The 21,967-nt window shown below is 37.2% G+C and overlaps 1 protein-coding gene and 1 pseudogene across 16 annotated transcripts in view; both read left to right on the forward strand.

Annotated features, from left to right (window-relative positions):
- Positions 1-17,271, forward strand: part of PAM (peptidylglycine alpha-amidating monooxygenase) — a 277,732-nt gene extending 260,461 nt beyond the window's left edge. For 2 of the 16 annotated variants that reach the window (XM_004042318.5, XM_055387323.2), the window contains 5 exons: positions 4,777-4,876; positions 7,228-7,281; positions 12,554-12,757; positions 15,733-15,786; positions 16,442-17,271. In XM_004042318.5, the coding sequence (XP_004042366.1) occupies positions 4,777-4,876; positions 7,228-7,281; positions 12,554-12,757; positions 15,733-15,786; positions 16,442-16,620 (591 nt within the window). In that variant the 3' untranslated portion in view covers positions 16,621-17,271. Of the gene's footprint in view, positions 1-4,776; positions 4,877-7,227; positions 7,282-12,553; positions 12,758-15,729; positions 15,787-16,441 lie in introns of all 16 variants that reach the window. The other 14 variants (XM_055387319.2, XM_019027799.4, XM_019027795.4 and 11 more) reach the window with 7 other exon arrangements.
- A 755-nt stretch (positions 17,272-18,026) lies between these two features.
- LOC129533644 (eukaryotic translation initiation factor 3 subunit K-like) lies at positions 18,027-21,151 on the forward strand (annotated as a pseudogene).
- The last annotated feature ends 816 nt before the right edge of the window (positions 21,152-21,967 follow it).

Below are 21,967 nucleotides of genomic sequence, written 5' to 3' on the forward strand. Positions count from 1 at the left end.
CGGTGGCTCACGCCTGTAATCCCAGCACTTTGGCAGGCTGAGACGGGCGTATCATGAGGTCAGGAGATCGAGACCATCCTGGCTAACACAGTGAAACCCTGTATCTATTAAAAATACAAAAAAAATTAGCCAGGCGTGGTGGTGGGCACATGTAGTCCCAGCTACTCTGGAGGCTGAGGCAGGAGAATGGCGTGAACCCGGGAGACAGAGCTTGCAGTGAGCCAAGATCGTGCCACTGCACTCCAGCCTGGGGAACAGAGCAAGACTCTGCCTCAAAAAAAAAAAAAAAAAAAAAAAATGAGTTTACTGTAGGTGTGTGGATTTTTTTCTGGGTTCTCTATGCGATTCCATTGGTCTATGTGTCTGTTTTTATGGCAGTACCATGCTGTTTTGGTTACATAACTCTGTAGTATAATTTGAAGTCAGGTAATATGACTCCTCCAGTTTTGTTCTTTTTGCTCAGGTTAGTTTTGACTATTCTGGGTCTTTTGTGATTTCATATAAATTTTAGAATTTTTTTCATTACTGTGAAGAATATTGATATTTGGATACTGATTGCACTGAATCTGCAGATTGCTTTGGGTATATGGCTATTTTAACAATACTGATTCTTCCAATCCATGAACATGGAGTATCTTCCCTTCTTGTGTGTGTCCTCTTCAGTTTTTCTCATCAGCATTTTATAGTTTTCGTTGTAGAGATCTTTCGCTTCTTTGGTTAATTCCTAGGTATTTAAAAATATTTTTGGCTATTGTAAATAGGATTACATTTTCTATTTCTTTTTCAGATTGTTCACATTGGCATATAAAAATGCTACTGATATTTTATGTTGATTTTGTATCCTGCAACTTTACTGAATTTATGACTTCTAATAGTTTTTTTGGTAGAGTCTTTAGGATTTTCCAAATATCAGATTATATCATCTGCAAACAAGGATAATTTGACTCCTTCCTTTCCAATTTGATGTCCTTTATTTCTTTTTCTTGTCTGATTGCTCTAGCTAAGACTTCCAGTACTATGTTGAGTAACAGTGGTAAAAGTAAAATGCTTCAATGTTTTATTAATAGAAATTAGTCTAATACTGACAGCTAGTCTGGTGTTTATCAAATTTTATTCCAGAGATATGCATTAAATACTTACTCTGTATCAGGCATTATGCTAGGTACTAAGGGTATAAAGGTGAATAAGGGTAAAAGGGTGAAAGAGACACAGCCTTTTCTTCACTGGAGCTTTAAGCCATAGTAACAGGATCTGAATATAACCAAAATGAATCTAAACTAAAGATTCCAGTATACATTCCTTTCTTTAGGTTTCTATTTATATAAACAAATAAGATTTTTCTAGAAATATTTCACCAGAAAAGCAATAGGCAATGAAATCTCAAAGCATAGCAACCCTGCAGAAAGAAATTCATTACACTGATAATAAATATTTTATTCCATAGTGTTTCAGATCCTTATTGATTATCCAGTCTTCATTGTTGTGCCCCTTTGAACTAACTTCCTCATATCTGTTGGTAAAGGAAGTGAGATGCTTAACTTTCTTTCAGTTCTTTGCTTTGTATTAGTGGAGTGTTTGCCTTGCTCATTCTTTTAATGATAATGTACTGTGTCAACCAGGATATTAACTTTTAATTTAAATATGCATCTAGAAATCAAAACTAAGTGCTAAGCAAGAGGCTAAATGAGCCTTAACCTCATAAAAATCTGAAGAGTTCTCAATTAAAATTTCCAAAGCACTGTGCTTTCATCAGATGTTAGGCAAAGAATGAGTCACAATATGTGGGTCAATTCAGCAAACTTGAAAAGAGTCTCACTCCAAGATGAAGTTTGCTTTTCCTTTCAGTAAACAAGACTTGATATTACACCAAAACATAGAAATATATTCTGTGTTGACACAGTAAACTGAAATCAGTTTATAAATCTCTCAGAATTTTCATTAAATAGATTATTATCACAAAGATTAATTTTGGGTGAAGGAAATAATATGGTCTGTTGACTCCTGTGTAAAAAGAGATTCCTCTTCACGATGAAGGTCAAGTTTTACATAAGGGGGTTGTGCTTCTGTTTGTGCATACCCACTCCTTATCTCCTTTACATTTCAGTTCTCCGTCTTCTACTATTACATTCTTTAGAGATGTTTCCATCTGAATGTAGGGACTCTGTTTTTATGTCTGTGCAGGGAAGCTTAGACAGTAGGACAATAAAGAAAATGGTTCTATCAAATGCTATCAAAAAGCTGTGAGAGAAAAATACACATTGTCATTCCCCAAGTCATTCCCCCTGTAATCAAAGGACAGACTTGTGGTCCCTCATTATCTGCTTTTATACACACCCTTCAGACAGGCATTTTTTTTTTTTGTCGTCTTCTGTGTGGCAGCTCATATGGAAAAGAAAGAGAATGATCCCCATCCTTCCATACCAAAAGAAAAAAAAGTGAGCCCAGATTTATGTCATTTTTCCAACCTTCACAGTGATGATTAAAATGACAATACTTGAGCTGAAAAGTTCACTTAAGTTAAATTACTTGTTCAAGCTGCATGGAGTAGCATATGTGGATCTCAAACCTAGGTCTTTCTGACTTTGAAATGTGCTGCTTAACCTTTTCATTCCTGAAGTACACATTGGTATGCCAAGGGCTATATTAAGCCACAACATAAACATTGTGCAACTTAGAAGAACTGTTTTACTTAATATTAAGTAGATTTAAACTTACTATGTTGAAGCAAACATTGTTATGCTATGGAGTAGAACACAAATTTCCTTACGAGTTTTTAAAATAAAATACAAGATTTTGAAGGCAGTTTGCTCCAGGCTTTGTCACCAGATGCCTGGTGAAGATATTATCATGCTTCTGTCATGTTGATTTTATTTTGCTGGGGGTACCTCAAAAGAAGAGTCTGCAAAGGCTAGATTAGAAGATCTTTATGTCTGTGTAGCTCTAAAAATACTAAAGCTTGGTCCTAAAATTTAACCACATAATTTTGTTTCAAATGACACAAAGCACTAGAACAGTTCATTGAAAAGATTACAACTGAGTTCTTCTGATTGCAAGAAGACATAATGAGTCTTCATAATGAGCAAGAAGACAGAGTCCCATCTACCAAGCCTCCCCCTGAGTTCCTATAGTGGCCCCAAAGTACTGTATTTCTAGCAGAACCCTTGGCTTCATGGATCAATGGGACCAAGGTTCTGCTATAAATACAGATTAGTGGCTCTCTCACTTGAGAGCCACTAATAAAGGTTTATTATTGTTGTTGCCTTGAATTTATGACATATTGTGATTTATTTAAAGCAAAGTTCTTAGCCAGTGAATAGTTTACACATTCCCTCCTCACCTTTATTCCCCCATCATTATATTTTTCCTATCAGAAAATATGAAGTATTCTACAACCATATGTTTTACAAAGAAATTTCTAAGAACATAGTACGGTATAGAACAAGAGTGGCCTATCATTTGGTAGTCTTTTGCCATCCATTAACTGAACCTCCCAAAAAAGATGAACATTTAATGACAAGCCCGCAGGATTTCAGCAAGGCAGCATTTTGATTTCTGGCTCTGTGTTTTCCTCTACACATTTGTCACAGCTTATTTGAAAGTATGAAAAAAAATGAGCCTCCTTGGCATGGCTATCTCATTTTTCTTTTCAGTGTGATAAACTTGATGATTTCTAAAGTACGATAATATCTCCAGAGCATGTATTCTTCTGCCCCGCCTAAACTGAGCTAGGAACAGTAGTTTGTCTCATTAGTACCCTTTGAACTCAGCACATCAGGGTTAGGCAAATGCTGGCTGATAAGCCCATGGTCTGGATACTCACTAGTCATATTTTTGATAACTGTGTATCCAGGCAGGCCTTCTGGCCTTAAAGGTGAAAGATGTTATCTATATCCTGCCAACTGCCAGACCCAGGGCACCTTTGGAGGCTTCCAGAGACAATGGAAATGTCAGCAGCACAACAATTTAAGGCTTCTCTTCCAATAACTAGTTTGGTGATCCCCAAAAGAAAGTTACAAAAGGATCTCCCCTGTCTCTTGTGTCCTCATAATGGAGATGACAATGATTTGAAATAGAGAAAGATATATTAAAATACAGAGCATCTGAAGTAGGGACAAAAGCCCAGGAAGTACTTGGAGGTAACACTCAATTTCTTTCCTTTGCTGACTGAAAACATCACAAACATAAGACTTCAAGAGTATAAAACCCCACATTGCTACGTATCTCTTAGTGTACATTTCAAAAAATTAAATGTCCCAAATCTCTGAAATGATTTTTCTTATCAATAATATACAAATAGTTTTTAAGGTAGCACATGATAGCTTGATGGGAATAATAAAAATTAATACCTAGACTTTTTTACTTGTACAAAAATTTAAAAAAGCAAATTTGATAGTTATTAAAAGGTAGAAGAAACATGTAGGCAAAAACCAATATAAATAACTAGACAGATAATGCAACACCAAGTAAACAGTATTGTAAAAAATAATATACCTGTAAATTTTCACACTTAAAAGAATTGAAAGTCAGTAGTGGGGGTTCCTTAGCATTTCCCAATGTTTAGAATTATGCCTGGAAGAGTCAGTACCCAATGAATGAATGAATGAATGAATGAATGACTCCCTTCAGCCTAGGGTTGCTTCAATAGGAAATATTTTGCTTTGGTTTGAGTAATATGTTTTGTTGTTTTGTTGTGGGCTTTGCTTTCGTTTTCTGTCTTTTCATGAAGGATTCAAGTAAAGGCTCACCACTCTAATGTGTAGCTTCTTATTTTGGCAGCACTTTGATATGCCTCATGATATTGTTGCATCTGAAGATGGGACTGTGTACATTGGAGATGCTCATACCAACACCGTGTGGAAGTTCACCTTGACTGAGAGTATGGTTTTCACAGTATTATTGTTCACATTTTCCCTCAGTTTGATTGCTTAAAAGCGTATGAAACAAAAACATTTGCATTTCCTTATCTTTTTACTGATGAGAGTAGGAATCAAAGTATAAAGCAGTTGTTAAAAGACCTATTTGGTGTCCATTAAGTGGAAAGAAACGATTTTTTTGCTGGCACTTATCCCCTTGTTTCCACAGGAAATTCTTGATGCCTGAAGTACTGTCTGTTACATTAAAAGTCAACGTTAATTCCAGCTTAGTTCCAGAAGGAGAGAGGGGGCTTTAGCAAAGCAGAGGGGCTAACTTCTTTCCATAAAGCCTCATTCCCTATATGGCCCTTTAGCTCTCAGTAGCTGCTGAGCATCTAGAGATACCAGCATCTGTTTGAGACATATTATCCCAAATATGAATATTTGGAAATATTCAAAGAGGAAGCACTTTGAATTTTCTGCTTGGACTTCAGCTTTCCCAAATAACTGAATTGCTATATTTTCATGTAATTCAAAATGTTGTCTAAGTATAGATTTGCTCCATCAGGATCCTGCCAACTAGTTTTGGAGTTTTCTAATTGGAATTTGGACATCATTTTCATCTCTAAAAAGCAGACTAACTTTTAACCCCTAATATGCTAAAACAAATAAATTTTTTAAATTGAAGTCTACCAAATGCTTGATAGGACACAAACAACTTCAGTGTCCAGAAATGCTTTTAAAACATGGCAGGGCCGAAATAGGAGAAGGTGAGAGTAAGGAAAATAATTGGAGATGATAAATTTGAGGTATCAGGAGCTTCAACAGGTAGTTTTAGATAAAGGACAAAAAAATGATATGTAAACTTGATGAAGAAAGATATTAATTATAAAAGGAAAAACATAAATTATAAAAAGGCAAGAAAACAAATTACAGCAATGGAAAGTAAAATCAGGAGTCCAAACACATAATCAGATACAATATAGGGCTTGGATCTCAATTAATTTGGTAACTTTTGTAGTCAGAACTATCCTTTGAATAACGTTTGCAGTTGTGTAAAAAGAACCAAGTTAGGGTTGAGTGAGCAGAGATGCCCATGGACTATGCCACTCCAGCAGTAGCTTCACATTTCCCTTGCAAATGTGGCTCTCTCACCACCCGAATTGTCAAAGAGGATCCAGAAGGCAGGGTCAGACAAGAAGGCAAAGATAGATGGATAACCCCCAACTGCATGACTAAACTGTGGATTTTCAGAACAAAAACAAATGCAAAAATACTTTGAAAGATGGAGAAGACTTCAGAAGAAAATCTAGCCAATATCTTAATTTTATGGATAGGAAGATGATTCCTGAACTCATTAATATTTCAATCTGAGGCCCTATATACCGTGATCCCCAGCCTTTTTGGCATTAAGGGACCAGTTTCATAGAAGACAATTTTTCCACAGACCATGGGCAGAGGGAATGGTTTCAGGATAAAACTATTCCACAAGGAGCACGCAACCTAGATCCCTTGCATGCGCAGTTCACAAAAGGGTTCAGGCTCCTATGAGAATCTAATGACACCACTGATCTGACAGGAGGCAGAGCTCAGGTGGTTATACTCACCTGCCACTCACCTCCTGCTGTGCGTTCCAGTTCCTAACAGGCCATGGCCCGGGATTTGGGGACCCCTGCTTTATACCACCCTAGTGGTTTGAAACTCAGAAGATGCATGTCAGATTTACCTACGGGGGGGACTGTTAAAATACACATGGCCAGTCCCCACTCAAGATCTACAGAAAGAAGAAGAAGAATATTATGTGTATTTTAGAAAGTCCTCCCAAGTGACTTTGGTAGTCTCCTGATGGAAAAGCACAGAGATATGGCATTCAGCTTCAAAATAGAGAAGCCCTCTGCATAGCGCAGAGTGCAGTAAATCTGGAAAACAGTATATCTGGAACAGTAAGACTGCCACTGAAGACTAAATCGGTGTCTCATTTATTTGCATCCTTGTAGTTAACTGGTCAAATCCATTAACATCAACTAGAAGACTGCTAACCCAACATGTCAGAACTAGTAATCAGTCTAAGATATTGTCCACATGAAAGCAGATCTGCTTGGTCTTTCAGAAATAATACAATATTATGAACTCCACAAGAAATAGCTCATTGTAAATATGAAGTCCTTAGAAATATTTTAGCTTTCCCTAGGAGATTTTATCCAGGATTCATGGACCACCTAATTAGTGGTTTGTATTGAACTCTTTCCTAATATAATAATGCATTTGATGAATTAAGGAAATATTTTCTACTGAGTAAAATTAATATCAAAGTTAAATTTTCAAATGTTCTTTTTGGAGATTCTGACTTTTCTCTCTCCTTGTGCTGTTACAGAATTGGAACATCGATCAGTTAAAAAGGCTGGCATTGAGGTCCAGGAAATCAAAGGTTGGTCAGATTCCTCTTATTACTATAAAACCAAAGTCTGGCTGTGTTGAATTCTTTTATGGCCCTTGATTGCAACTTAAAAAATTACCAGGCTAAAAATGTAATCTGGTAAATTATCAGTGACTTCTGCTATGTACTGAGCCTTTAAACTTGTATGTTGCCACTTCTCTTTTTTTTTGATAAATGGAGCAGTCATAATGAGCTCAAATTACTGATTTCAAGTGATTGAGGATACAAAAAATCTGTAACTAGTGAGCCAGAGATATTCCGAGAAGAAAAAAAGTCAGCCACTTTGGGGAGTACATTAACCCCAGGCAAGTAAAAAAATATGATTTGGCATATTGGAAAAACCTTTTCTTAATAGGCCCTAATATAAAGGAGTGAAAAATATCTTTGGTGGGTCAGTGCTATAATGGTATGGAAAGATTAGCTGTTTCTTTAGCTTCTATCTTAGTACCATTCAGCTTCCACGATTTACTGAGGGCCTTTTGTGTGTAAAGCACTATAGCAGGTCTAAGGGAAATGAGACTGTACCTGACCTTATGGCCTTATAAGGAGAGGGGGGAAATTTACATACATAAACACATATACAAATAAGTATATCACTGGTATATAATATCAGGACTAAGGAAATGGGATTTAGCTATTGGTAAGCAACCACTGGGTTCATATGGAGTCCCTGTCAACTTATTTTGTTTCTTTCCTAGGATCAGTTTATGTTTGTACATTCTAACATCTGCAGGGTTTTGACATGTCATTTCCAGTTAAGGACTCGCTATGAGTTTTTCATGTTACCTAATATTTAAGTAGCAAGGGGATTCCATTATTAGTTGCTTTACAAATGATTCACCTAGACATTCAGACACAAACCTAGGCTTACTTGTTTTCTTTTCTCATCAAAGCAGCTGGAAAAGAAATGAAAAGCAGCAACAGCAAGGGGGAGTTTAAGGATTTTATGCAGACAGATAAGAAAATATAGCCAGCTCAAGGGGTAATAAAATATTATAAAATAAATAGCAATTGTTTGGCATTTGTAGAGATCCAAGTAACACTACTAAGTGGCATTCATATCACACTCATATACTAAAGAAGGTTCCTGTCCACCTAGTTTTATGTCTCTGCTATATATATAATTATTGGTAAGTTCTGTTTGCCCTGGAATAAAGACGTTGGGAAAGATCATGTTGTTAATAGTAGCTGTCACTTACAGAGCAGAAACAATGGGCTATACAGAAATTATTACATTTAATCCTTATGCCAACCATGTAATAACTGCTATTATCCCCATTTTACATATGAGGAAATTGAGGATCAGAATTCCAACTAAGATAGTACATTTTAGAGTCAAGCTTTAAACCAAAATCTATTTGGTACCAAAGCCTGCACTTTTAACCACTATTGCTATACTGCTGAGGAGAGACTGATACCACCAATTCATTCACTATAAATTCTCCCAAGAACTGCAGGTTGGGAATGATTATAGTTTACTCTGAAACCTCTAGAATTTTAAAATAATCTCAACTCATTTCTGTTTAAATAGATCTCACCAAAAAATTCTAGGTGGTACTGGTTGGCCTGGTGAAAACAGCTTAGCCATACTGACCTCATCTTAGCCGGTCAATGACGGATGAATAATGCTGTCATATAGGCCATTTCCTCTCTCCTCTGTGCACACCACTGAGTCCAATTGGTCAGAAACCTTCCGACTTTGTGGAAGTGGTTTGTGGTCAAAACCAGCAGTTCAAACAGTAAATTTTATTGAAATGTCTTGCCTTGACAGTCCAGTTTTAATAGTTAACCCAAACTCAAATGAAGTTGTCTCTTCTTCCTTGAACCCATATGGCTCTCATTAAACCTTTAAGATTATGTTCTTATTACAAAGGGAATGTAAATCATGCTGGATCTCTAGATCTTATGTTTTATCAATATCTTGAAGCTTAATTCAAACCACCCTTTATAAAAGAGAAGGGAAAACACAATTTCAGACTTAATAGCCTTGTAGTTACATGTTAATTTTAAATCCCCAAATTTGAGTTGCCTTTGATAACACTTATCCCTACTCTGAATGGTCATATAAATAATGACTATTAAAAAGGTTTCAGAACCAGTGTTCTAAGGAAGTTGTAAGGATAAGATAATTTCAGATGATAAAAAAAACTGGTGAAAAGGATTAAACTTTCTAATAAAGTTACTAGAGATAAAACAGGTATACCAATATCTCACCAAAGCATAGCTCTCACCCCCAAGCCCACCCCCCCCCCAATAAAAGATGATAATGGCCAATCACTTTCAATAAAACTTTTAAAAAATAAAAAAACCTCTTTAGTGCAGTTAGCTTTTTAGGCCTTATGGTAAGCAACACATTGTAAGGAAACACATTAAGAAAAAAAGAATGATCTCATTGGTGATATATGCACTTTTCATGTCCCGTAACCAGTTACTTCCTAGTATGCCATTTGCCTTCAGCCTTCAGTTCTGTCTGTGATGAACTGGGATACAATTGCTGTATTAAGAATGTCCTTCCCTTCCTGTCCCAGTTATTCCAATTCCAAGTGGTCTCTAGACTTCTCTTCTGTTAGGGGGAGACAGATTTGCACATACGTGTATATGTGCACTCACACAGGAATGTAGCTAACCTCCCTTTCTAAATGCATTGCTTTAAAGAAGAAGAAAAACTGTCATACATCAGCTTTTAGAAAATTTGTTTGTTTCCAAATATCTATAGAGATGCTACAAGGGCTTGCACTCTTACAAGATTTTAAGGCATGTTTATTCTACCCAGAATACACCTGGCATTTTATATGACAAAAGAATGGTCATTCTAGGTGCCTCCTGTTTTCCAGAAACCTAGTGTTCTGGCTAATCTTAGAGCTTCTTCACTCTTCATTCATCATAGATGCTCCAAATTACTGGGATTTTTAATAAAAGAATTTAGGATAAAGAGTGAAAGTGGCAGAGTTTGGATTATTCTTCAGGCTTTCAGTGGAATTCTTAGACTCTTAAGTTATAACTATTGTTTTAGGCATTTTACCCCACATACAAATGCTCTTGTGAAGAGTAGCAATATTGTTTATTTTCTTTAGAATGGAACATTTTAAATTTTTAGCCTCCTTTTTAAAAATGTAGAGCATCTTTTAAATCTTAAATATATTTCAGCCAGTTCCAAAAGTTGGAATGTTCAAGTATTTTTAGTAGATAACACTCAAAATATCAGAAGTGATGTGAAAATCAAGAATTTCTAAAGTGCTATGTATGTATTATATCTTAGTAAGTTCATTGCCTCATTCTCATTACTTTCTGTGAATGCTAAACTGATTCTTTTAGTCTTTCACCTGTATCATCCACAGTTCCTTCCATTTAATGTTGCCCAATTCTGGTTCTGCCTTATCCATGAAACTAGATATGACCTAGTATACCCATTGTATATTAGGTGCATATAAACTTACTAAATGACAGGCAGTAACTACTCTGGTAATACCCACCTTCAAACAAGAACAAATCCTTCTTCCAAAAGAAACAAGTTCTTAAATGCCAACCTACATCTTTGGCCTGTGTTTTTTACTCCCATGATCTATTTATTGCAATTTTCTTATTTAAATATAGAATAAGCTTAAATATAGAGCAATTTTGTATATCTTTCCTATAGCAACCAAAAAAAAAGACAAATGAGTGGTCAGAAAGAATAGAAAGCACATCTGTATTCCCCTCAGAAACTAGACATAGAAAAGTTATATTTGAACCATTTCTAGGTCTATGAACCAACTCCTTTCCTTCCCTCCCTTTCAAGTTTCAAGAGTCACTTGAGTGGACAAAAGAAAACAAAGGATGGTCTCCCTTTAGCCATAGTACAGGGAAGGAAAGGAGGACTATGAGGTCATCTACAAAATGGTGATGATAATAATAGTGCCTACTCATAAGCTTGGTGTGATGATTAAAGGAAACGATGCCTGACAATGGTGTAAGTACTCAATAGATGTCATTGAGACTGTCAAAGAGGCTGGCTCAGAACGTTGAAGCAAAGAGTTGGAACCTACCATCTGTTTGTATTATAAATTATGTTGACAGCATCTTAAATGATTTGGGAAACATTTATTTGGAGGAGTATCCAGTAAACTACTAAGCTGAATCTATACCTACTAAACATTAACCAAAGATTTTCCTGATTGTGTTATCCCTACCATTTTGTCAAAATCTTCTTGAGGCTTTACAATGCATTCTGTATTGTAGGGCAGAAGGGCATTCCAAGAAGTCGAAATTTCAGAAATGTATGACCTGTGAGTCTTCCTGCAAATGTGGTTGTAACTTTTAGTCTGGGCAAATTCTTACTAGCCTTTGTACACTAGAGTTTCTATACAAATACACATATGTGCTTCTTGTAGGGCAAGGATGTCTCAAGGCTCAACCTCATTTTCATATCATTAGTTATTAAGATCACTGCAGCAGCTTATATAGTTTCATTGCATCAATTTCCCAAACAGTACTTTAGGCTTGATACCTACCCAGTACCTGCCAATGTTACAGAATAGTTTTAGTTATTATAATAGTTGTTCTTTTCATCAGTAACAAAAGGATATACAGTTCATCTGTCTGTACTCACATTTTGCTGAAAACAATATAAAAGAGCCTGAAAAGGACATGGTTCCTTTTTTCTTTCGTAATCCTAGCATTAATGTGTGCAGCTGTCCATGTGAAATACCAATAATTAATTGAACATGAAAAATATTTTTAAACTAAAGATACAAGGAAACAAACACTTATTATATACATTTTTTATGACAGACATTTACACCCAACAGTTTTATGAAGGAGATCCTATTATTACAGTTTTATAGATGAAGTTACTGTGGCCCAGATAATTTAAGTAACTTGCCCAAAGTTATACGGCTAGTATATAGGAGAATTGGGATTTGTACCCAGGTTTGTTTGATTCCAGTATGCACACCAGTTCTTTCCCCTACACAGTACTGTCGTATTAATTTTACCTTTGGAAAAATACAAAAGGATATATATTCTGTGGAATTATAGCTAAAGAGCGTATTAAAAGTAGAACAAAAGAAAACTAATTTGAAGGTGAAAAACCATTCAGTGGAAATAACTAATCACAATGCCTGCTGCCAGTTTGGTAGATTCAGGTATTAAAACATGAACCCCCTGTACACTGGAGTCAACAAGTTCTTTGTGAACAGTTATTGATTTGACTGGGTAGGGGTGGGTAAGGGGGTTTTGAAATCTTTGAGTCAGTTGAATATTGTGAACTCTTCTTTCCCTGAAGAAGCCGAGGCAGTTGTTGAAACCAAAATGGAGAACAAACCCACCTCCTCAGAATTGCAGAAGATGCAAGAGAAACAGAAACTGATCAAAGAGCCAGGCTCGGGAGTGCCTGTTGTTCTCATTACAACCCTTCTGGTTATTCCGGTGGTTGTCCTGCTGGCCATTGCCATATTTATTCGGTGGAAAAAATCAAGGGCCTTTGGAGGCAAGTAAAATGAGCCCCGTGAACTTGGAACCTGCCTTTGAAAGAGTGTTTGGCCTAATTATCCTCAGGAGTTTGATTGGGATTTTTTTCACTGTATTTGTTTTTTTGTTTTTAATGCTCTCTACCATTTTTGACATTATTGTCTATGTTCCAAATATTGCCCCTAGTTAATATCACAGTACAAAATAGTATCTGGAGACTCTGAAATTTGGATAGTTAGATTAAAATATAACCTTTAATACGATCTTTTAGCAATTGGCTTAAGTCCAATTAATGAGTCCATATGAAATTGTAGGTAGTAGAGTCAGTATAAATTAGCTGAAGGATCAGAGGAGGAGATATCTGCTGTTAGGAAGAGGCCCAGTCCTCAAAGTACCTGGGTCAGTTTTTCGGGTTGTGTTTTTCTCCCATTAGGCTCCTAGCTACATGACCATGGGCAAGTTACTTAATCTCTCCAGACCAGTTTTCTCATAAAAAAGTGGGGATAAAATAGTTACCTTACAAAGTTGTACAAAGATGAAATAATGTACATAAGCATTTATCAGGATACCTGGAACCTAGGAAGTACTCAATTAATACCACCAATGGTTATGATGAATAATCATTGGTAATAAAGTAACAAAAGGCATAAGAAGTTATAAAAAACACTTGTCTTAAACCTTAGTTTTCAAGAAAAATTAATTCTATAACAAACCATTTGATAGTTTTTGAATAGTCATAATTTAGATCATCAGCCTTCCATAATTGAACAAGGCAGAGTCTTGTCTTAACCTTAGTTTTCAAGAAAAATTAATTCTATAACAAACCATTTGATAGTTTTTGAATAGTCATAATTTAGATCATCAGCCTTCCATAATTGAACAAGGCAGAGTCCAATACCAGAGTTAGTATTTTATGAAATCATTATCACAATATAGGATCCAAGAGCTGAATTTATTTTAGGACATCTAAATAAATAAACAAATAACCCAACTCATGTTTCTTACCGCTCAGTAGCAGTCCCTTGGCTGGGTCCCCAGGTCCTAGAGCAAGTCTATAGCTGTGTGTGGGAAGAAATCCATGGACCAGGGAGAGGGGGAGCATTTGATCAAGAAACAGCATCTGATCCTATTTCAGGTCAAGGCAGCCATGGCAGGGATTCAGTGCCCTTGGCAAAGCCCTGACACAGAAAAAGGCATGGAAACAGAAAACAGAAAATTCAGTTTAATATGTTGTAAAAGGGAATTTTTATTAGAGTTTCTTTTGCTTTTCATGTGCCATCAATAAATCTCTACAAAAATATAGTTAACTCTTCCCAAAAAGGATTTCTATTGAGTCCATGTTACAGATCTGGAACTGTCATAAGTAGGGGCAAAGAGAAATAAACATAGTCATTGTCTTCATGGTGTTATATAGATGCTTCAAAAGAGCAAGAATCCATATCTTGAGTACTGATATGTCCCCAGCACAAATAATAGTTTCTGATACTAGTGGTTTAATAAATTGTTGTTGAAAGAATGAATGAATAAATCAACCGAGCTCACAGAATAGATAACATATGAAAGAGACATGAAACAAAAAAGTTATAGTAGAGGGTGGTAAGTGCAGTGATAAATACACAGAGTAGTAGGAACAGTGGGGCCTAGGGGCAGGTGGCAGGAATTGTGGTAACCAACCCAATCTGGCAGAAGCAGTGGCTAGGGAACAAGGAAGATTTGGTCTCTCCTGTTTGTTGTTAAGCACATGTGACACAGCACTGTTACATGATGCTGACTTTACAGGAATGTGTTAGGAAGGTAGAGACCCAGGTAGAACCCTAGAAAATTGCCATTATTTGACCGTGTTTTACTTAGAAAAATGCAGTTTCATATGTAGTAGTAGTAGATCAGCTTCTCACTTTTTTTCTGAATTTGTTCTTGATAGATCTTATCCAGTCTAAGGTTATTAAAAACCCTAATAAAGGACCTTCCATTTATTCATCATTCCTTATTATGTACTGACTCCATATCAGACACTGTGCTAGGCACATGGGGATACAAAACTAAGGAATGTCCTTGCAGAACTTACAATCTAATTTGTTGGCTTTCTAACAGTCTTACCAGATTCTTCTTCCCTTCTTGCCTATTTCTTTCCACATCACTGTCTTCTCCCTTTCCTCTCATCTGCCGCTATCTTTTTCCATGATGCTGACTTCAGTCCTGGTTAAAGACCTAACAGGACAACCCCAGGCCTGACTTTCCTGACCATAGCCCTTGAGGGAGTGATGAAGCCTGGGAAATAGTACAGGGAGAGACACAGCAAGGGAAAAAATGAAACCCATTGGGAGTTCTGTCTCCCCATAAGGAAAGAGAGTCTGTCCTTTATGGAGATAGGCAGTCCTGTTGGGAACATTTAGGTCACCTACTATGCTTGGAAAATACTCAGGGTGTCATGTCCTTTCCCTTCACTTATGTCTTACATAAAGAAGAAACGATATACATGGATCCAAAGCTTTCTCAAGCAAGATATGTACTGTCAGTAGAAAGAGTAAAGCTGAAGGCAAATATTCCTAAATTGTCATAACCAAAGATGGAAAAATTTTACAAATTATTAATAACAATTATTTCCTGATTTAAAAAAGCTATGATTTATTGAGCATTTACTGTGTATCTACAGGTAGTGTTCTAAATGTGTCACATGCAGTGTCTGATCTCAGCCTTACAGACAGGGATTCTCCTTGACCTTTCTTTTATCAGAGGAGAAAACTGAAGCTCAGAGAAGTAATTTATCAAGACTGCACAGCCAGTAAGAGACACGGGCAGGAGTCAAACCCAGCTTGGGCCCTTTATGTATGTCTCAAAAATATACCGCCTTTCTTAAAAATTAGAATTGCATACAGACAAGAGCCAGGCCTTGCTTTATTATTTACCAGTTCCTGTTTTAAGTTGGAAGTTGAGTGCATGGGTTGAGGAAGATGACTGGGACTCATTTTGAAATGTGCCATCTTTTTTTAGCAGATTCTGAACACAAATTCGAGACGAGTTCAGGAAGAGTACTGGGAAGATTTAGAGGTATGCCTATGACCTTTTAGAACCCTTCATGTTTGGTTCAAAGTCAACAAGCACATGTCTTTTAAAAAGCAAGGAGATATTTCATATTTTGTCTCTGAAGATAAAGCACCTTGTATGCAGCTTAGCATCTCCCAGAGTAAATACAGAATGCACACCATAAACTAAACTGAAGTGCATGGGTCTGGCAGCAGATTTCCCAGTTTTATTTTTCCCATTCTGCATTATCTAATTCTCTTCCCCTGCCTTTTACCTGGCTTCATTTGTCTTCAGCAAATTTTCTGTCACTCCTGTTGGCATGTCAATGTTTGTCATAGTAAAGATGACCTTTTCTAAAAGTCATTGAAATGAGGAGCTGCTCCAGGGAGGCTAGTTCTGGATAGAGAGCTAGAGAAAAGCAGGAGGTGAAAATGAATATGAAATATTCCTGCAGAAATACGTAATACTTGGGAGCTTTTGTTTTTCTTCTTTATTTTAATAGTAGCATCTATATGGCTCTGTAGGATATGTCTCTGTCTGTTTTTCTATTTTATTTTTAAATAAAATAATCTCCCCTTCCCCATCCCCACCTTCTGACTTTATCATTTAAGAATTTACAAGGAAACAGAATCATTGCTGCAAACTTTACCCAATTCTGTTATTGTTTGCTTTTTTTCAGGAAAGGGAAGTGGAGGCTTAAACCTTGGTAATTTCTTTGCAAGCCGTAAGGGCTACAGTCGAAAAGGGTTTGACCGGCTTAGCACTGAGGGCAGTGACCAAGAGAAAGAGGATGATGGAAGTGAATCAGAAGAGGAGTATTCAGCACCTCTGCCTGCACTCGCACCTTCCTCCTCCTGAAAACCAAGCTTTGATTTAGATTGAGTAAGATTTACCCAGAATGTCAGATTCCTTTCCCTTTAGCACGTTTAAAGTTCTGTGTATTTAATTGTAAACTGTACTAGTCTGTGTGGGACTGTACACACTTTTTTTACTTCGTTTTGGTTAAGTTGGCTTCTGTTTCTAGTTGAGGAGTTTCCTAAAAGTTCGTAACAGTTCCATTGTCTTTATATGAACATAGACTAGAGAAACTGTCCTCTTTTTCCATCATAATTCTAATCTAACAATGGAAGATTTGCCCATTTACACTTTTGAGACTTTTTGGTGGATGTAAATAACCCCATTCTTTGCTTGAACACAGTATTTTCCCAATAGCACTTTCATTGCCAGTGTCTTTCTTTGGTGCCTTTCCTGTTCAGCATTCTTAGCCTGTGGCAGTAAAGAGAAACTTTGTGCTACATGACGACAAAGCTGCTAAATCTCCTATTTTTTTAAAATCACTAACATTATATTGCAATGAGGGAAATAAAAAAGTCTCTATTTAAATTCTTTTTTAAATTTTCTTCAGTTGGTGTGTTTTTGGGATGTCTTATTTTTAGATGGTTACACTGTTAGAACACTATTTTCAGAATCTGAATGTAATTTGTGTAATAAAGTGTTTTCAGAGCATTAGCTGTCAGAGTGTATTTTCCAGTTTTTGCATATTTGCAGATTTTACATACAACTTTTATAAATTACACAAACCCACAAATATTAGTGAAACTTACTCGATGTCTTCAACTAAAAGAAATGTGTGTATTGTACAAAATTTAGAAGATACTTTAGCCAATATAAATTAAAAACCAGCCTGAGTTTACATATATTTGTAAAGTCAGGCTCTTCTAAAATCCAAAGAGGGTTTTTGCCTATATATCAATCAGAGGATAAATACTTTAATAAAAGGTAATCACAGCTAACTGGAAACCTGTGTCTCAAATTACATATGCAAATGATCCATCAGTAGGGATCACTAATAATAGTTTTCCTTTTAAAAAATAATTTCAGGCCAGGTACAGTGGCTCAAGCCTATACTCCCAGGACTTTGGGAGGCCAAGCAGAAGGATTGTGGGAGGCCAAGCAGAAGGATTGTTTGAGCCCAGAAATTCAAGGCTGCAGTGAGCTATGATCAATCCACTGTACTCCAGCCTAGGCTACAGGGTGAGATCCTTTCTCTAAAATAAAATACAATTTCCATGTATCCATAGGAATATATTCATCTTTTACAGTGTTTGCAGATTAGTTTTAAAACGTATTTTTCGTAATTCATCAATGCAAGTTAGTAAGAACCAGATAATTTTCCATTTTAAAATGATAGGAATCTAAAACTCCTTTTCAAAAATGCCAACCTGTTTTTCAGGCATCATAGTAGTTGGAATAATACAGATATAATTGACTAATCATAAAGTACATGAGAGTACAGAGGGAATTTTGGAAACGGTAAGTCTGCTAGGGCATTACAATCCTGTCCTAGCACTCCACCTTTATTCTGCTAACCTGAGTTAATTAAAGATGGTAGCCTGGAAAGTAATGAATGGCATTGACTTCAGGCAATCTTTCCACTGATTATTCTTGGCTGAACTTCATTTATCGAGTCAGAGAATGCACTGCCTGAGAAATGTCCCAGAGGAGTGAATTCTAGGCCTGGCCACAGTAGAATCGCCTGGAGAATTTAAGAAAAAAATTGTTGGGCACTCACTCTTTCCAGTGATCTTTATTTAGTTGGCTTACAATGGAATACAGGTGGTTCATGTTTTTAAATTTGTCCAGGTGTTTCTAATGTGCAGTCACAGTTGAAAACCATTGTCTTCGAGAATAGCTATTCTATCTTGCCAGTTACAATAAGTGGATAGCTATATTTTCACATAAATTATAGTTTACAGATGTTTGGAGGGGGAAGACAGGATCTGAGGTGTTTTGATATGACTGTTAGCACCAAAATCTGAATGCCTTAATTGTTGAGTGTGTTAAATTGGATAATTAAAATGGGCATAATTGACTTATTAAAAAAGCAAAGGGAAACAGCTGTGCTTTCATTTTTTCTTCTATTAAAGTACCTTGAAAATTTGATTTGGGAGAGTTAAAAGAATAGTTTATCATTCACTGAATCGGCCCTGAATTATTATTTGCATAAAATCTTTTGTTCTAAGCTTTCCTCTTTAGTTTATTAAATCAGCATATTATTTTTCAAAATTACCATGCATCTTTTAACTCTCATCCAGATGTTATATAAAATCAAATATTTAGGAAACTGAATGACAATTAAATCCATAGAATCTATATTAGTGCTTGTTTCCCAGACTGTCACCTACATGTAGCTCAAAGTTGATGTAGCCTATAGCAATACGTCTCAAACTTTAATGTGGGTAAGAATCAACTGTGAGTACTTATTTTAGAAGTACTAATTTGGTCCCTTTCCCATAGTTTCTGATTCACTGCACTGGGTGGGTCCTAGAAATCTACATTTTTAAGAAGCATTCCTGGTGATTTGAATTCAGGTGTTCCATGGTTCATCTCCAAGAAACATAGTGCTACAGAGAGTAGCTGAACTTTAAAACATTCTTAGGCACAGAAAGTTAATATTCTCAAAGATGTGGTCTCTGTAGAGTGATGGTTAGGCCTAGAAGTTATCAACCCCAGTGCCTCAAACTCAATTCATGAAAAATCCCAGATGCAAATTATCTTCAGGGCCAGAACTTAGCAGCAGCTTCTTCCTTTAGTCCCCTGATGCTCTTTATTCCACTAGGGAAATAACTTAGGTGCGTAGAAAGGCCACTAGTGGCCTCCCTAGAGGCCTCCTTTTTATTTTTGAATCACATCTAAAGGCTAGAATAAGCAAATCTATTTGGAGTGTTTTTATAGTATGATTTAATTAAGAGAACATAATCATTGATGATGGTAAATATGATTCCTGTTCATAGCCTTAAAAATTTTGAAACACCAAAACACAAACATGTCTATCACATATCCAAAGTACTGATATAAAAAAAGGACATGAATTTTTCTGGGTTTCAAAATTGAGTATACACTGTACTATCATACAGAAAGGATTTACCAATGAAAACCTGGTTTAAAAAAAGTGCTCTTATTCAGATATACCAAGATATAATACAAAATAGGAGCTTATAAAAAACAAATATGACAATAGAACTCCTCTTTTTGTTTTTGAACAAAAATGCATTTTATACAAACTCCCTTAAAATGAATAAGTCATATAAGAATGCTGTATTTGAGGACACCGTGCCAGTCTGGTGTCAGCTTCCAGCCCTCATTGTGGAAGGTGACAGCAGTCATGGTGATATTTGAGCAGATGAGAGCCAATGTGGGCATGTTGCTCCAGGGTATCAACAGGAACAATCCTGAGAAGCTGGCCACCCTGGAGTGCTACGTGGAGATGCAGGTCAAGGACACTGCCTATGATCTGGAAGCCAACCCAGCTGTCCTGAGGCTGTACCAGTCCAACCCAGCGTTTTTTCAGACCACGGACACTGCCCAGATCCAGCTGAAGGCCCTCACCAACCTGCCACATACCAATTTCACCCCGTGCAAGTGCATGATTGGCCAGGCACATCAAGAAGAGTGGCCATCTGACAGATTTTGTATCTCAAGGACCTGCTGGAGACCAGCCTCTTTCAGGCCTTCTGGGAAGCCCTGGATGAAAACGTGGACCTCTTGGAAGGTATAACTGGCTTTGAAGACTCTGTCCGAATGTGTATCTGCCCTGTCGTGGGTATCACTTACCAGCACATCGACCACTGGCTGCTGGCCGAGATGCCTGGGTATCTGTCGGACAGCCAGCTGAAGGTGTGGATGAGAAAATACACCTGGAGGGCTGACGAGTCCCGGCAGATCTTCATCTGTAGCCAGGAAGAGAACATTAAGCCCAAGAACCCTGTGGAGAAGATAGATTTCGACAGTGTGTCCAGCATCATGGCCTTCTTCCAGTAACTGCAGGTGTTTAATAAAGATTTGTTGACTTGAAAAAAAAGAATCCTATATTATACTATATAATTCTTCATGCCTTCAAAATATACATATATTGTCTAGAAAACTGATGGGTAAGTTGAGTCCTTTCTGATGCTAGTTCTAGCCTCGTACTCCTTTGCCTAATAATTTTACCTTCTCAGCAGGAGATTTCTCATGATGAAAACTCCCTGTAGTTGTGATTCTCTGCTTTGTTTATTTGGTAATTAATTTGTCCTCTGTAATTGGAAGAGTGTCAACCATGCATGTAGCTAGAACAACACAATTGCACTGGTTCATACAACTCACTTATACTTCCAGATAAGGAGACAGCACTGTTCAATAGAATGGCCCAGTCTTAGCCATTCTATTGAGTTTGCAAAGAACACTGGGTTAAGGTCAGAAAAGATCTGAAATTTTGAGTTCTAGATTTGATTATTTTACATACCATTGTCTTAGGCTTCTTTAGTAATCACAAATAAATTCAAACAGGTTTAAGAACTAAACATGTTCTTGTTATAAATTCTTGTTATTAAGAATTACTATATAATAAATGAGGAAAATAATAACAATTTATCAATAAAAAAATTGTTTGATTCATATAACTGAAAAGCCCAGGCATGGCTAGATCCAGAGACTCAGATGAAACAAACAGGATTTGGCTTCCCTCTCAGTTTGGCTTGCTTCTATATAGGGTTTACCTTCATTCAGACTCTCCACATATGTGGTAATGTCAGAGGATCCAGCCCGGATCCCATGCCTGCCAAGGGCAAGCCAGGCACAGAGCAGCAAGGGGTGCGTGAGTGAGCGAGTATGGGGTCCGGCCACTGCGCACTGCCAGGTATGCTGGCTGTAGCAGGGCAGGTAGCTCTCAGTGCTGGCACAGATGCTGGCTCCCTGCAAGGCTGCAGCTGCACCAGGCATACCACAAGTCGCTTCCACTGTAGGCACTGGGGAATGCAGTGGGGCCCAGAAGCTTGGAGAGGCCAGGAACTGCAGAGCCCCGAAGAGGGTGTCAATGCCCTGGCTCGGGTGCTCCTAGGTCTGGGCTCCCTGAAGGGCTACAGCTCATTCCTCCTTCTCTCTTCTCTCCTTCTTGTCACCCACAACGTGGTAAGCAAGGGGCATGTTTCAGCCCTGTTTGTGTTACCACTCTTCAGTTCTACCATTAGGCAGGTCCCGAGTTCTTGTCTCATGTCTGAGAAGAATGAGGTATGTGGACATCTGGAGGGTGAGTAAGGTGAAGATGTGCTTTACTGAGCAAGAGTACAGCTCTCAGGAGACCCAAAGTGGGTAACTCCTTTCTGCAGGCAGTTCATCCTAATGAGTTCAGCTCTCAGTGGAGGGGAGACCTGGAGTGGCTGAGCTC

The sequence above is a fragment of the Gorilla gorilla genome, chromosome 4, assembly GCF_029281585.2.
Source record: "Gorilla gorilla gorilla isolate KB3781 chromosome 4, NHGRI_mGorGor1-v2.1_pri, whole genome shotgun sequence".
Classification (NCBI taxonomy): domain Eukaryota; kingdom Metazoa; phylum Chordata; class Mammalia; order Primates; family Hominidae; genus Gorilla; species Gorilla gorilla.